Source organism: Chiloscyllium plagiosum, chromosome 4 (genome assembly GCF_004010195.1).
Source record: "Chiloscyllium plagiosum isolate BGI_BamShark_2017 chromosome 4, ASM401019v2, whole genome shotgun sequence".
NCBI classification, from domain to species: Eukaryota; Metazoa; Chordata; class Chondrichthyes; order Orectolobiformes; family Hemiscylliidae; genus Chiloscyllium; species Chiloscyllium plagiosum.
The window spans coordinates 60,584,620-60,600,165 of NC_057713.1; the positions used below are offsets into that span (position 1 = coordinate 60,584,620).

Here is a 15,546-nt window from a genome sequence, read left to right on the forward strand (position 1 = left end):
TCTGAGTGTACACAACCACAATATAAGTGCAACAATTATACATTGCCCCTTTCAGGCCATAAGGCATAGGAGAAGTAGGCTATTCAGCCCATTGAGTCTGCTGCACTATTCAATGATCTCATAATCCTCAGCGCCACTTTTCTTCCTTTTCCCCATAACCCTTGATTGTAATACAGTTTAAAAAACCATCTTTCTTAGACATGAATATGCCTCATGATCCAGCCTCAATAGCTGACTGTTGCAATGAATTTCAAAGAGTCACAAACTTCTGATAGATGAAATTCCTCCTCTTCTCTGTCTTAAATGAGCATACCCTTATTCTGAGATTATGCCCTCTCGTGTTAGACTCTCTTGCAGCTACCTTGTCAAGTACCCTAAGCATGTTTCAAACTCATTGTTCTAAATTCCAACAAGCACACGCCCAATCTACTGAACTATTCTTAAAAACAGTCGTACCCCATATGTGGTAGTAGCCTGGTTAACGTTCTCTGGACTATCTCTACTCTAATTCCCTTAGATAAGGTGCCTAAATCTATTCACTGTATTTCATCTGGGGTCTGAAACCTCCTTATTTTTATACTCCATTCCATTTGAAATAAAGCCATTTACATTGATGAGAATTCCAAAAATAGAATCAGAATGTGCTGAGACACTAATTGTTTTCTTTATTTACTCATGGAATGTGGGTTTTGTTGGAAAGGCCAACATTTATTTGCGATCCTTTGAGAAGGTGATGGTGAGCTGCTTTCCTGAAATGATGCAGTCCATTTTGTTTAGGTAGACCCACAATGCCACTGGGGAGTCTACTCCAGGACTTTACCCTTTGACACTAAAGGAACAGCAATATATAGGATGGTATGCAACATGAAGGGGAATGTACAAATGTGGTTTTCCCATGTAACTGCTGTCCTTGGTGAATGTTTGCAATGCATCTTGTTGATTGTGCTGCTACTGAAGGTCAGTGATGGTGGAGGGAGTGGATCTTTGTGGATTTTGTGCCAATCAAACAAGCTGCTTTGAGCTGGATGGTGTCAAGCTTCTTCAGTGTTTTGGGGCTGCGCTCATCCAGGCAAATAAGCAGTATTTCATTACACTACTGACTAATGTCTTCTAGATGGTGGAGTCAGGAGGTGAGTTACTCATTGCAGGATATCTAGCCTCTGACCTGCTCTTGTCATCACTGTATTTATATGGCTAGTCCAGTTCATTTTCTGGTCAATAGTCACCTCAGTAAGGAACTAGGATTGTACGCAGTACTCCAGGTGTAGTTCTGTTAATACCTTGTACAGTTGCAATAATACTTCCCTACTTTTATACTCTTTTCCTTTACCAATAAATGCCAAATTTCCATTTGCCTTTCTTATTACCTGCTGTACCTGCATAGTAGTTCTCGGCAATTCAGGCATGAGGACATAGATTCTTTGGCACCAAAACATTCTGACATTTCTATACGTTTGGATAATATGTTGCCTTTCTATTCTCGGACCAAAATGGATAAACTCACACTTATCCATAGAGTCAGAGAGATATACAGCACAGAAACAGACCCTTTGGTCCAACGCGTCCATGCCGACCAGATATCCGAACCTAATCTAGTCCCACCTGCCAGCACTTGGCCCATATTCCTCCAAAGGATATATTGGCACTAGAGGGGGTGCAGAGGAGCTTCACTAGGTTGTTTCCAGAGTTGAGGGGGTTGGCTTATGAGGAGAGACTGAGTAGACTGGGATTATATTCATTGGAATTAAGAAGAATGAGAGAGGATCATATAAAATTATGAAGCGAATAGATAAGTTAGAAGTAGAGAGGATGTTTCCATTGGCATAGTTCCACTAGTGAAACTAGGACAACAAGACATAGCCTCAAAATTAGGGGGAGCAGATTTAGGACTGAATTGAGAAGAAATTTCTTCACTTAGAGGCTTGTAAATCTATGGAATTCCTTGCCCAATGAAGTCATTGATGCTCCTTCAGTAAATGTTATTAAAGCTAAGATAGATTATTTTTGAACAATAAAGGAATTAAAGGGACAGTGAGAGCATGGATAAGTGGAGCTGAGGCCACGAAAAGATCACTCATCACCTTATTGAATGGCGGAGCAGGCTTGAAGGGTCAGATGACCTACTCCTGCTCCTAGTCCTTAGGTTCTTCATGTTCTTATAAACCCTTCCTATTCGTATACCCATCTAGATGCCTTTTAAATGTTGTAATTAAACCAGTCTCCACCACTTCCTCTGACAGCTCATTCCATAGATGCACGACCCTCTGTGTGAAAAAGTTGCCCCTTAAGTCCTTTTAAATTTTTCCCCTCTCATTCTAAGTCAATGCCCTCTAGTTCTGGACTCCCCCACCCTAGGGAAAAGACCTGCCCTTCATGATTTTATAAACCTCCCAGCCTCTGACACTCCAGGGAAAACAGCCCCAGCCTATTCAGCCTCTTCGTATAGCTCAAATCCTCTGACCCAGGCAACATCCTTTTAAATCTTTTCTGAACCTTTTCAAGTTTCACAACATCTTTCTAATAGGAAGGAGACCAGAACTGCACACACTATTCCAAAAGTGGCCTAACCAATATCGTGCACAGCCACAACATGACCTCCATGTTAAACTCCATCTGTCAAATTTTGGCCTGTTCATCAAATCTATCCATATTCATTTGTAAATTTCTTCTTTATTTATTGCAACTATTTTCCCACTTATTTTAGTATCATCCGCAATTTTTTTTTGGCTGGAATACCTTCAATCCCTATTATCTAAGTCATTAATATAGACTGTAAATTGTTGGGACCCCAAGGGCTGAATCCTGCGGCACCACACTAGTTAGGTTTTGCCAAACAGAAAAAAAACCTGTTTATCCCAACTCTCTGCCTTCTGTTGGTTAGTCAAATCTCAATCCAAACTCATAAATTATCCCTTGTAACCTTACCTTGTGTATTAACCTTTGTATGGGACCTTATCAAATACCTTCTGAAAGTCAAGTTATACTGAAAGATCCCCAATTATCCACATTGCTTGTTATATCTTCAAAAAACTCTAACAAATTAGTAAACATGATTTACCCCTCATACAATCATGCTGACTTTGATTACAATAGGATCTTGATCAGATGGGCCAATGGGCTGAGAAGTGGCAGATGGAGTTTAATTCAGAAAAATGCGAGGTGCTGCATTTTGGAAAAGCAAATCTTAGCAGGACTTATACACTTAATGGTAAGGTCCTAAGGAGTGTTGCTGAACAAAGAGACCTTGGAGTGCAGGTTGATAGCTCCTTGAAAGTGGAGTCGCAGGTAAATAGGATAGTGAAAACGGCGTTTGGTATGCTTTCCTTTATTGGTCAGAGTACTGAGTACAGGAGTTGGGAGGTCATGTTGCTGCTATACAGGACATTGGTTAGGCCACTGATGGAATATTGCGTGCAAGTCTGGTCTCCTTCCTATTGGAAAGATGTTGTGAAACTTGAAAGGGTTCAGTAAAGAGTTACAAGGATGTTGACAGGGTTGGAGGATTTGAGCTATAGGGAGAGGCTGAACAGGTTGGGGCTGTTTTCCTTGCAGCGTCAGAGGCTAAGGGGTGACCTTATAGAGATTTATAAAATCATGAGGGGTATGGATAGGATAAATAGACAAAGTCTTTTCCCTGAGGTAGGGGAGTCCAGAACTAGAGGGCATAGGTTTAGGGTGTGAGGGGAAAGATATAAAAGAGAACTAAGGGGCAACTTTTTCACGCAGAGGGTGGTACGTGTATGGAATGAGCTGCCAGAGGATGTGGTGGAGGCTGATGCATTTACAACATTTAAAAGGCATTTGGATGGGTATATGAATAGGAAGGGTTTGGAAGGATATGGGCAGGGTACTGGCAGGTAGGACTAGATTGGGTTGGCATGGACAGGTTGGACAGAAGGGTCTGTTTCCATGCTGTACATCTCTATGACTCTATGTCCTTTATTACTTCTTCAATAATGGATTCTAACAGTTTCCCTTTGATGTTAAATTTCCTACTTTCTGTCACCCTCTCTTTTTGCATCTGGGTAATATTTTAACAGTCTTCCAACCCTCTGGAATCTTTCCTGCATTCATGAAATTTTGGAATATTATAACCAATGGAACCACTGTTTCTGTTCCTGCTTCCTTCAAGAGCCTAAATTTAAATACTTTAATTATTTAAAAGTTTTAATTGTCATAAAATGAAGTGTATTGAATTTAACTTGCACGTACCTTTAGAACCAAAAGAAATTATACAGAAAAATTTGGCTCACAGAATCTTAACTTTCTGATCTCAAACCTTCCAATCAGCATTTAATTGTGTTTTAAGTAACATTGATAACAGCAAAGAAAGTCCTGTGATCAATGTTTTAACAAACGTTGTCAAAGAGTAGACAAGCATGGTGCCATACCCACCAGTCTTGACCATACCATCATATGGTTATGCAAGGAAGACATAGTAAATCTGAGGATAAGGGCTCCGGTATGTCTCCCATGCAGTTTCGCTTTAAAAGCTTTCAAGGCAGCAGTAATATACATCTATCTACTGCCAAAATAGGAGACTGATAGGAAAGCATTCTCCATCAAACAATAGCAAATAATCAATTTTGTAGAGAAACTTAGATAATGGAGAATTGGTGAAGACAGTTAGATTAGTTGTACAGTTTAATGACTATCATGAAACATAATTATCTATTCATATTTAATGTCTGTTCTCACCTTAATAAGTCTGGTGGTACAGCTCGCTCACAATGTCCGAAAGCTTTGACTGTTTCAGTTCGACTGGCTTTCCTGAGAGTAAAAACATTCAAAATATTAGTCAACACCTTAATAATTCTGATTGATCAAATTTGAAGACATGCTCATCAAACCTAAGCACATTTCTGCATTTTGAAGCTCTTATTTGAACAGTTAGACTCAGCCAGAAGAGAGTTTTATTTTTATACTTTTAAGAAGGAAAATGAGGAGTTTGTGAGAAGATTTGTAGCTCGGGTGCTCGTTGTTGTGGTTCTGTTCGCCAAGCTGGGAATTTGTGTTGCAGACATTTCGTCCCCTGTCTAGGTGACATCCTCAGTGCTTGGGAGCCTCCTGTGAAGCGCTTCTGTGATCTATCCTCCGGCATTTGTAGTGGTTTGAATCTGTCGCTTCCGGTTGTCAATTCCAGCTGTCCGTTGCAGTGGTCAGTATATTGGGTCCAGGTCGATGTGCTTATTGATGGAATCTGTGGATGAGTGCCATGCCTCTAGGAATTCCCTAGCTGTTCTCTGTTTGGCTTGTCCTATAATAGTAGTGTTGTCCCAGTCGAATTCATGTTGCTCGTCATCTTAAATGCCGGAGGAAAGATCACAGAAGCGCTTCACAGGAGGCTCCCAAGCACTGAGGATGTCACCTAGACAGGGGACGAAACGTCTGCAACACAAATTCCCAGCTCGGCGAACAGAACCACAACAGATGTAGTCTCACCAGCACCTTGTATAATTGCAGTAAGACTTCCCTACTCTTTTTTAAGTCCTTGGATCTCTAACGACTTGGCTTTTGAGCTATTTTTGTGTCCTCTGCAAATTTGGCAACAATATATTCTTCTTCTTCCTCCAAACCATTTAACATATTTTGCCAATAACTGCAGTCCCTCATTTTAGAATCATAGAGTGGTTAAAGCACACAAGGAGGGTCTTTCACCTTCGTGCTGGCTTTTTCTGATTAACACAACTAGTCCCACTACACACCCCTTGATTTCCCTGTGGTTCTGCAAAATTGTTCTGCAGTAGTATTTTTTTCCATTCATTCGTGGGAAATGGACGTCACTGACTGGGCCAGCATTTATTACTCATCCACTACTACAGATGTACAAGATGCTGGTGAGACCACATCTGGAGTACTGCGAGCAGTTTGGTCCTCTTATTTAAGGAAAGGTAGTATTCAGTGGAAGCAATCCGGAAAGGGTCACTACATGGATCCTCAGTATGGAGAGTTTGACTTTTGGCAAAAGTTAAACAGGTTAGCATTCTACTCATTGGAATTTAGAAGAGTGAGAGGTGACCGCATTAAAATATATACAGGATTCTGAAGAGATTTGACAGGGTAAGTGCTGAAAGGATGATTCCCCTTATGGGAGAGTCTGCAACCAGGCAGCATTGTCTCAGAATAAAAGGGTACCAGTTTAAGATTGAGATGAGGAGGATGGCCAACCACGTTTTGGGTCTGGAGTCAATTGTAGGCCAGATCAGGTGAGGACACCATTTCTTTAGTGAGCAAGATGGATTTTGCAATTGACACAGCTGCCATTAGGTTTCAATTCCAAATTTTTATTCAGTTATAATTTCATCATCTGCCATGGAGGAATTTAAATGCCATGACCCAGAATAATACATTATCTGCATTACCAATCCAGTTACATTATTGCAATGCCACTGCCTCATCTAACTCAATGATTAATTAATGAAACTTTGGAGATAAACTGATGTTTACAATTACAAATTAGTGGTATCATCCAGTTTATTTCAATTTTGGTCCTACTTATTTGATACATGGTTTCAATTGTTAGCCTCTGAAATGTTCCTTCACATAGATTTGAGCATAAATATTCTTAAACAGTAGTATCATCTTTTGAGTCAGCATATAAGACTGAAAAACTGAAGCATCCAAAATGCTGAAAAAACTAGATTCTGTTCAAGGCACGTTTTACTCACATGTACATTTGTCCATATAGATCACTCTTTGATCCTGATATTCTTTGTAGCCATTCATTAAACAGTTCTTTAGGCGATGGTCTTCTTGGTACAGTTTAGAAATAAAAATAAATATAAGTTGGTCATGATAGAAAGCCTTTGTTGAAATTTTACTGATTTTGTCTGCAAACATAGAGTCAAAATAAGGTTCTCAAGTGCTGTTTTCTGGAAAAAGTGTGTTTGAGCTCAAACATAAACTTTGTTTCTCTCTCCCTTGATGCTATCAGACCTGCTGAGTTTCTCAAGCATCTTCTGTTTATAGTTCAAATTCCAGAATCTGCAGTATTTTGCTTTTATTTGCATGGTTAGAATAACATCCATATTTTCCCTTCTATTTCTCCAAAATAAAGCATGATGGTTATGTTCTTTTTATATAACTTTGCCAAGCTGTTGTGCAGCCCTTAGTGATTGATGCTTTTGTATAACAAGACCCTTTCATTCCGCTACCCCACCTCGGTTTCCACTCTACACGTCCCGCCAGAGGGTGCACTATTGAGAAATCCTGCAAATACTTGAGCAACAATGAACTATGAAAACTTCTACTTTCACAGTTAAATTTGCCTAAAACACTTGAAAAGTAGCATTTGTTGAATATAACATACTGTGTTTTTGCCAGGACACTATGTTCATAATTACTATTCACTGACTCCAAAATGCTAAATTTATATTTGTGGAATGTTGTTAATTGCATTAAAAACAACAACGTTTCAAGTTTATCTCTGGCATTTTAACTTCTATCTTAACCTAATTGTAATAATTTAGCTTGCTATCTGAAAAGTTAAACTGGCAATGAAAGATAATCAGTCTTTATCTTCTTAGCTGATTGTGCGAATACTTCAATATTATCAGCTGTTTAACCTACTTCTGACATCACTACTGCTGGATGCCTCAAAATCCTTTCAACTTTCTACCAGATTCAAACTGTTGAGAATCTGAAAATCCACACAGTAGAGATCACTAGATCTTTGTGGACAGCTTTCTTCAAAGTCAGCAGGGAGTGCCATTGCTTCTCCATAAAGTGCAAATCCAGCTTGTTCTCACCTCACATTTTCAGCAACTTCCCACACAAAAAATTTCAAAAAGGGAACTGGGAAGGACAAGTTAATTTTCTTGCCACAGAAAATTATGTCACAAAAATTTTGGGTTAGAAATTCTAGAAAATACGTGTAAATCAAAATTATGCAGTAAAATTCACTGTTTGGATGATTCAAAGCCTTTATTCACTGTTCACCACATTAAATCACACTGGACCCAACCACAGAGAGAGTTAGATCTTAACTGTCATTATTATTTGATTTGATATTACATCTTTTCAATCATTTCGAACATTACCTTTTGTGCTCATCCTCAGTCATGTTGCTTAAAAGGAAATCCTTGACTACACATGTGTTGTCTAGCCATTCTATCAAACCAAGTCTTAAGACAAAAAGAAAATTACAATTTAGGAAATAGCAAACAAAATATATATTGTTTACAATACTTTCTGCTGTATGTCATCAACTATAACTACATTAAGGAAAGCATTCACCATCTGTAATGAAATCATAAATGTGGTTTTTATATTGCTATTTATGATTTGCCCATAAATAGCAAATAAAGGAAATCTCTCCCTATAGGAAAATGATGATTATGCAAGCAGTTGAATACTCAGCTCCCATGCAAAGTGTTGCATGTTTAAGTCCCAGTACTGCAACTGAAATTTGCTGAATGAGTATTTTTACTGCTGTTCTTTGGATCACGAGGTCAAACTAGGGCATAGCAAGCGTGATCTACCTCTCATCCAACATGAACCTCAGTTTATTAAAGAGTGCTCCGGTTGCCTTAACTCAGGAGAACTGACGATGGTCGACTTTTGTAAAAAAACGTAAACAAGTAAAATGCCAAACAACTTTGAACATTTAGATGCTAAGCTCTCCTATTGAAGTGAAAATGTTATTTAAATGTAAAAATTATTTGAAGATTTTAGTATCTACATAGTATTGAATCTATATAATACTGTGTCTACAATTGAGCCAACATTAAAATGTACATTTCACGCAAATAGATCAAGGGTGTTTTCTCAAATTAAGTATTTTTATTTGTCTGTTTCTTAAAAAGTACAGCTTTTGAAGAGAAGGGAATATTTAAGTAAAAACAAGCATCACTTATTACATTCAAGTAAGATTGAAACCACTGCTCTAGAAGAAGGAGTCCAACCTCCCTCATAAGGGTCTCTATAAATGTAAGTCAGAGTTGAAAACTGGCTTATCTGAGGTGATTTCAGAGACAGCAGGTACATACAAGTTTTAAGGCTGTACTGCAGGAAAACACCATCTTGACTTATCTGATGTCCCTGTAAATACGTTTGGGGTCAGTTTACTAAATGTTTAATTTCAGTTAATATGTGGTATTGTTAAAACAATTGTCAATTTTTAATAACCTTTTTTTCCATTTAATTGCCATACCTAGATGTCATAGGTATGACTTGATATGTCTTCAACTGCAAGTTTCTTTGACTGCAAGCAGCATCCCGAGAAAGGATAATGTTCATGATGTCAAATAGTTGTTCAATTCGCTGGTCTTGTCGTAAATCTTCACCACCCTTCACAAGGAAAGGATATTCTTTTTCATCATTCCCACGAATTATCAGGCGCTTTGGTTTCCTTATAGAGCTCATAACTTTTATCTGTAAAACCATAATTAGAAATTAAAAATGCATTATTATCACTGTTGTGAAAACGAACTTGCAAAATAGAATGTGTTACTGAATCTGGAACACTATCAAACCTACCACTGACACCAAACATTTTACATATTAATTATAACCTCAGAATAATCTTTAATTGTTCATGCAAATTTTAAATGAAATTTTCTCAACAAAGAGATCATTTCTAAATTGTTGATCCTACCATTGCAATTCTGATTGTAAAGAATTGTGTTTAATGTTTCCAATTAAAAAACAATCCTCAACACTTTTTTTGGCTCAGTACCATTGAAAGACTATAAACAGGAAGTCACATAAAAAAAACGCAGTCATATTAGTTCACTCCTGGGGTATCTCCTGCCACCACAATGGTCTAGGAAAGGGAGAGCTGATGTCACTGATGTGTGTGAACAGGAAGTATTGTAGGTACATTCACTGCTGCTGACATCATCACTGCATTTGTCGCACCACTGACTGCCCTTCTTTGAGCTCACCTTGCAGCCTGTCTCACTACCCTACTGTAGAGCTAGTCTTGCTGCCTTGCTCCAGTACTCACCTCATTGTCTCACTGCCCTGCTCCAGGTTCTTTACTTGGCTCACTACCCCACTCCGGGGTGGCACAGTGGCTCAGTGGTTAGCACTGCTGCCTCACAGCACCAGGGTCCAAGCTTTGATTCTAGCCTCGGGTGACTGCCCATGTCTGTGTGGGTTTCCTCCAGGTGCTCCGGTTTCCTCCCACAGTCCAATGATGTGCAGACTAGGTGAATTGGCTATACTAAATTGCCCATTGTGTTCAGGGATGTGTAGGTTAGGTGCATAAGTTAGGGGAAAATGTAGAGTAATAGGGTAGGGAATGGGTCTGGGTGGGTTACTCTTCAGATGGTCAGTGTGGACTTGTTAGGCCAAATGGCCTGTTTCCACACTATATGGATTCTACAAAATTCTTTTCTATTCCAGTGCTCAGCTCTCTGCCACACTACCCTTCTGTAGTGCTCTGCTCACTTCCCCACTCTAGTGCCGGGCTCACTGCCCCACTACCCTACTCCAGTGCTCAGCTCACTGCCCCGCTCCAATGCCAGGCTCACTGCCGTGCTCCAGCATTCAGCTCTCTGCCCAATTCCAGTGGCCGCTTCACTGCCCCGCTCCAGTACTCAGCTCACTGTCCAATTCCAGTGGTCAGCTCACTGCCCTGCTCCAGTACTCAGCTCATTGCCCAATTCCAGTGGTTAGCTCACTGCCCCGCTCCAGTGCTCAGCTCACTGCCTCATCATCTGATCTTGAGCTTACCTCACCATTACGCTCCAGCACTCAGCTCACAGCCCTCCTGTCTGCTACCTGATGAACATCTTATGCTCGAAACGTCAAGTCTCCTGTTCCTCAGATGCTGTCTAATCCGCTGTGCTTTTCCAGCACCACATATTTTGATTCTGATCTCCAGCATCTGCAATTCTCACTTTCTCCTGCTACCTGTTCACCCCATTTCATATTCACAGGCTAAATTTAATTTTCGCAATACGTAACTATTCGAGAATTTACCCTTGTTTCAACCTTTACTCTGGATTCTATGAGAATTGTTATAAATTGTGAACTTAATGATAGTTAAATATTGAGAGGCCTGGGCCCCACCCAGATACTGTTCTGGTTGCTGCCATTCAGTTTGTTTACAGTGACATAGCCCTGCACTTTAATTCTGTACGTAAACGCATGCTGCACCACCTAGTGGTGCTTGGCCATAAATGCAGCCTTCACTTATGCACTCAGTTTTAAAGTCAGAGTCAGACAGCACAGAAGCAGACCCTTTGGTACAACGCAACTACGTGACCAGACATCCCTACCTGACATAGTCCCATTTGCCAGCATATTCCCCGTATCCCTCTGAACCCTTCCTATTCATATACCCATCCAGATGCCTTTTAAATGTTGTAATTGTACCCGTCTCCACTACTACCGCTGACAGTTCGTCCCATATGCACATCACTTTCTGTGTGAAAAAAGTTGTTCCTTGGGTCCTTTTTAAATCTTTCCCCTCTCACCTTAAACTTACGTCTTCTAGGACTCCCCCACCTTATGAAAAATATCTTGGCTATTCACCCTATCCATGCCCCTTATGATTTTGTAAAAATCTCCATGAGGTCACCCATCAGTCTCCAACACACCAGGGAAATAAACCTCAGCCTATTCAGCCTCTCCCTATAGCTCAAACCTGCTAGTCCCAGGCAACATCCTTGTAAATCTTTTCTGCACCCTATCAAGTTTAATAACATCCTTCCTATAGAAGGGTGACCAGAATTGTATGAAATATTTGAGAACTGGCCTCACAATGTCCTGTATTGCTGCAACATGACAACCTAACTCTTATACTCAATGTTTTGACTAATGAAGACAAGCATGTCTTCTTCACCACCGTGTCTCCCTGTGATTCCACTTTCAAGAAACTATACACTTGCAACCCTTTGTTCAGCAACACTCCCCAGAGCCTTAACATTAACTAGATAAGTCCTTCCCTGATTTGCCTTACCAAAATGCAACACCTCACATTTATCTAAATTAAACTCCATCTGCCATTCCTCAGTCCATTGGCTCATCTGATCAAAGTCCCGTTGTACTCTGAGATAATCTTCTTCACTGTAATTTTGGTGGCACCTATTTTGCTGTCATCTGCAAACTTACCAACCATACCTCCTACATTCACATCCAAATCATTTATATAAATTACACAAAGCAGTGGACCCAGCACTGATCATTGGGGCACACCACTTGTCACAGGCCTCCAGGCCAAAAAGCAACCCTCCAACACATTTAACAAATTTCCTACTGTTATAACCCTATTTTTTTTTTCTTACAGATGTCTGAGATTTCCTTACACATTTGCTCCAATTTCCCCACTGACTATTGGGAGGCCTATAATACAATCCCAACATGATGATCATCCTCTTATTTTTAAGTCACCCTATAACTTGACTGGACAGGAATATCCTCCGTAAGTACGGCCATAATGTTTTCCATAACCACCTCCCAACTCCACCGGGATGGAATCCATCCCTCTTATACTGGTCATTTCTAACGGTGAAGAGATCCCACTGGTCCAAAAACATGAATCCTTGCACACTGCACCAGCTCCACAGTCAAACATTCATCTGCTCTATACTCCTATTCCTACTTTCACTAGCACATGGTTGAGGAAATAGTTCCTTATTACTATCCTCGAGGACCTACTTTTCAACCTCCTGCCTTTTTCCTATATTCTCTCTGCAGAACCTCAACCCTTTCTCTACCTATGTCATTGGTACCAACGTGCACAACAATCTTATATTTCTTTTATACAAGGCACACATTTACATAAAACAGTCAGATAAAATAACAATACTGAAAGATAGATTGTACTTCATGACACAATATGCAGCGATATACAAAGCAAGGTACAGCTTCCTTTCAGGACTGTGCTGATACTTCTATGTGTTTAAAAAACAACAACTTTTCAGAAAATGTTAAGAACAAGCAAGGAGATGAATACAACTTTTTCACAAGTCATAGAATAACACATTGAAATGAGAAAGCAGATTTTGCATTGCCAAAGCATTGATTTGCACTTACCTTCACTTTATTGGGCCTGGTTAATGAAGCTGTTAGCCATTGTAACAAAAACTATTCTCCATTTAAACTAATAATTCAGAAGGGCTATCTCTGTAAATGCTGCCTGACTGTTCAATATTTCCAGATATTTAGTTTGAGTTCTAGCTGCAACAGTTTACTGCTTGTAACAGTTTCCACTATTTTAATATTCATCACTACGGTAGTATCACTTTTTTTGCTTAGCAATTCCTCACCAAAGAAATAGCTAATTTGATCAAAATTTGCATGCAGTTAATTAAAAAGTTAAAATAATTCATACCCTTTCATCAAATCCAGTGATTTGTGCATGATATTCTGGCATTGGCTTGGATTTACCATCATATTGTCCTAGACAGAAAAGAAAATTGTTATAGATGGCTGAGTGACTTTCGTGTTTTAAATAAAGTGGGTATTTAAGCTATAACTTATTTTTCCCAATTTCATTTCCTTCTTTTTATGCCTTCCACTCTTGCACCAAAGCTGACACGACTGGTTGGTATTCATCCACTGCAAGACCTTGCCAATGTCACTCTTCAGCCATGCATATAGAGAAAGCAGCTTACAAGCAAAAGCTACTTGAAAATGTTTCATAACCATACCCAATCCAACCCAGTACCCCTGCACCAATCCCCTGCAAGTTGTGAAAATTGTTCTAAGAGATTACACTGACTGTGCAGCAATGGGTCCCTGAGATGGTGACATTAGCAAAAACAGTTCAAGGTCAGTGAACTACCTTTTTAAATTTTACTTCCATTACTTAATTTCTATGTTTCCATTTCCCTTTCAAAAAGCATGGCATTTCTAATACAAATAATAGAGTATGATGACAATTACATGAAACAGGATTTTCAAAAAACAACTCTTCAATACAAGAGGCCAAATAAGGAAGGCAGATGAATTCAGGGCATGGTTAGGAACATGAGACTGGGATATCAAAGCAATTACAGAAACATAGCTCAGGGATGGACAAGACTGGCAGATTAATGTTCTAGTATACAAATGGTATAGGGAGGACAGAAAGCGAGGAGTGGGCAAGAGAGGAGGGCTTACTTTCGAGCTTACTTTCACAATCAGGACTCCCGCCCACCTTCCGAGGACCCCTTCACCCACCTCCAACACACTGCATCCACCTGGACACCCCGCGCTGTCCTATTACCTGCCCTCGACCTCTTCATTTCCAAATGCTGCCGGGACATTAACCGCCTCAACCTGTCTACCCCCCTCCCCCACTCCAACCTCTCACCCTCACAACGCGCAGCCCTCCAATCCCAACCTCACCATCAAGCCAGCGGATAAAGGGGGCACAGTGGTAGTCTGGCGCACTGACCTCTACACCGCTGAAGCCAAATGCCAACTCGAGGACCCCTCTTCCTACTCCCCCCTCGACCATGACCCCACACCCCATCACCAAACCATCATCTCCCAGACCATACAGAACCTCATCACCTCAGGAGATCTCCCACCCACAGCTTCCAACCTCATAGTCTGGGAACCCTGCAATGCCCGGTTCTACCTCCTTCCCAAGATCCACAAGCCTGACCACCCTGGCAGACCCATTGTCTCAGTATGCTCCTGCCCCACTGAACTCATTTATACCTACCCCGACACTGTCCTATCCCTGCTAGTCCAGGAACTCCCCACATACGTTCAAGACACCACCCACACCCTCCACCTCCTCCAAGACTTCCGTTTCTCCGGCCCCCAACGCCTCATCTTCACCATGGATATCCAATCCCTCTACACCTCGATCCGCCATGACCAGGGCCTCCAAGCCCTCCGTTTTTTTCTCTCCAGACGTCCCCAACAGTACCCTTCCACTGATACTCTCATTCGTTTGGCCGAACTGGTCCTCACCCTTAACAATTTCTCCTTCGAATCCTCCCACTTTCTCCAGACCAAAGGGGTAGCCATGGGCATACATTTGGGCCACAGCTATGCCTGTCTCTTTGTTGGCTACGTAGAACAGTTGATCTTCCGTAATTACACCGGCACCACTCCCCACCTCTTCCTCCGCTACATTGATGACTGCATTGGCGCTACCTCGTGCTCCTGCGAGTAGGTTGAGCAATTCATCAACTTCACCAACACATTCTACCTTGACCTTAAATTTACCTGGACCATCTCTGACACCTCCCTCGCCTTCCTGGACCTCTCCATCTCCATTAATGACGACCGACTTGACACTGACATTTTTTTACAAACCCACCGACTCCCACAGCTACCTGGATTACAGCTCTTCCCACCCTACCTCTTGTAAAAATGCCATCCCGTATTCCCAATTCCTCCGCCTCTGCCATATCTGCTCCAAGTAGGACCAGTTCCACCACAGAACACACCAGATGGCCTCCTTCTTTAGAGGCCGCAATTTCCCTTCCCACGTGCTTAAAGATGCCCTCCAACGCATCTCGTCCGCATCCCGCACCTCCGCCCTCAGACCCCATCCCTCCAACCGTAACAAGGACTGAACACCCCTGGTGCTCACCTTCCACCCTACTAACCTTCGCATAAACCAAATCATCCGCCGACATTTCCGCCACCTCCAAA

The 15,546-nt window shown here is 41.0% G+C and overlaps 1 protein-coding gene across 3 annotated transcripts in view; it reads right to left on the reverse strand.

The window, feature by feature from the left end:
• prkdc (protein kinase, DNA-activated, catalytic subunit) overlaps window positions 1-15,546 on the reverse strand; it is a 247,590-nt gene that overhangs the window by 17,831 nt on the left and 214,213 nt on the right. For 2 of the 3 annotated variants that reach the window (XM_043688292.1, XM_043688290.1), the window contains 5 exons: window positions 13,283-13,350; window positions 9,152-9,372; window positions 8,040-8,123; window positions 6,669-6,752; window positions 4,699-4,770 (listed from right to left, as the gene is read on the reverse strand). In XM_043688292.1, the coding sequence (XP_043544227.1) occupies window positions 4,699-4,770; window positions 6,669-6,752; window positions 8,040-8,123; window positions 9,152-9,372; window positions 13,283-13,350 (529 nt within the window). The remainder of the gene's footprint in view (window positions 1-4,698; window positions 4,771-6,668; window positions 6,753-8,039; window positions 8,124-9,151; window positions 9,373-13,282; window positions 13,351-15,546) is intronic. The other variant, XM_043688291.1, reaches the window with a different exon arrangement.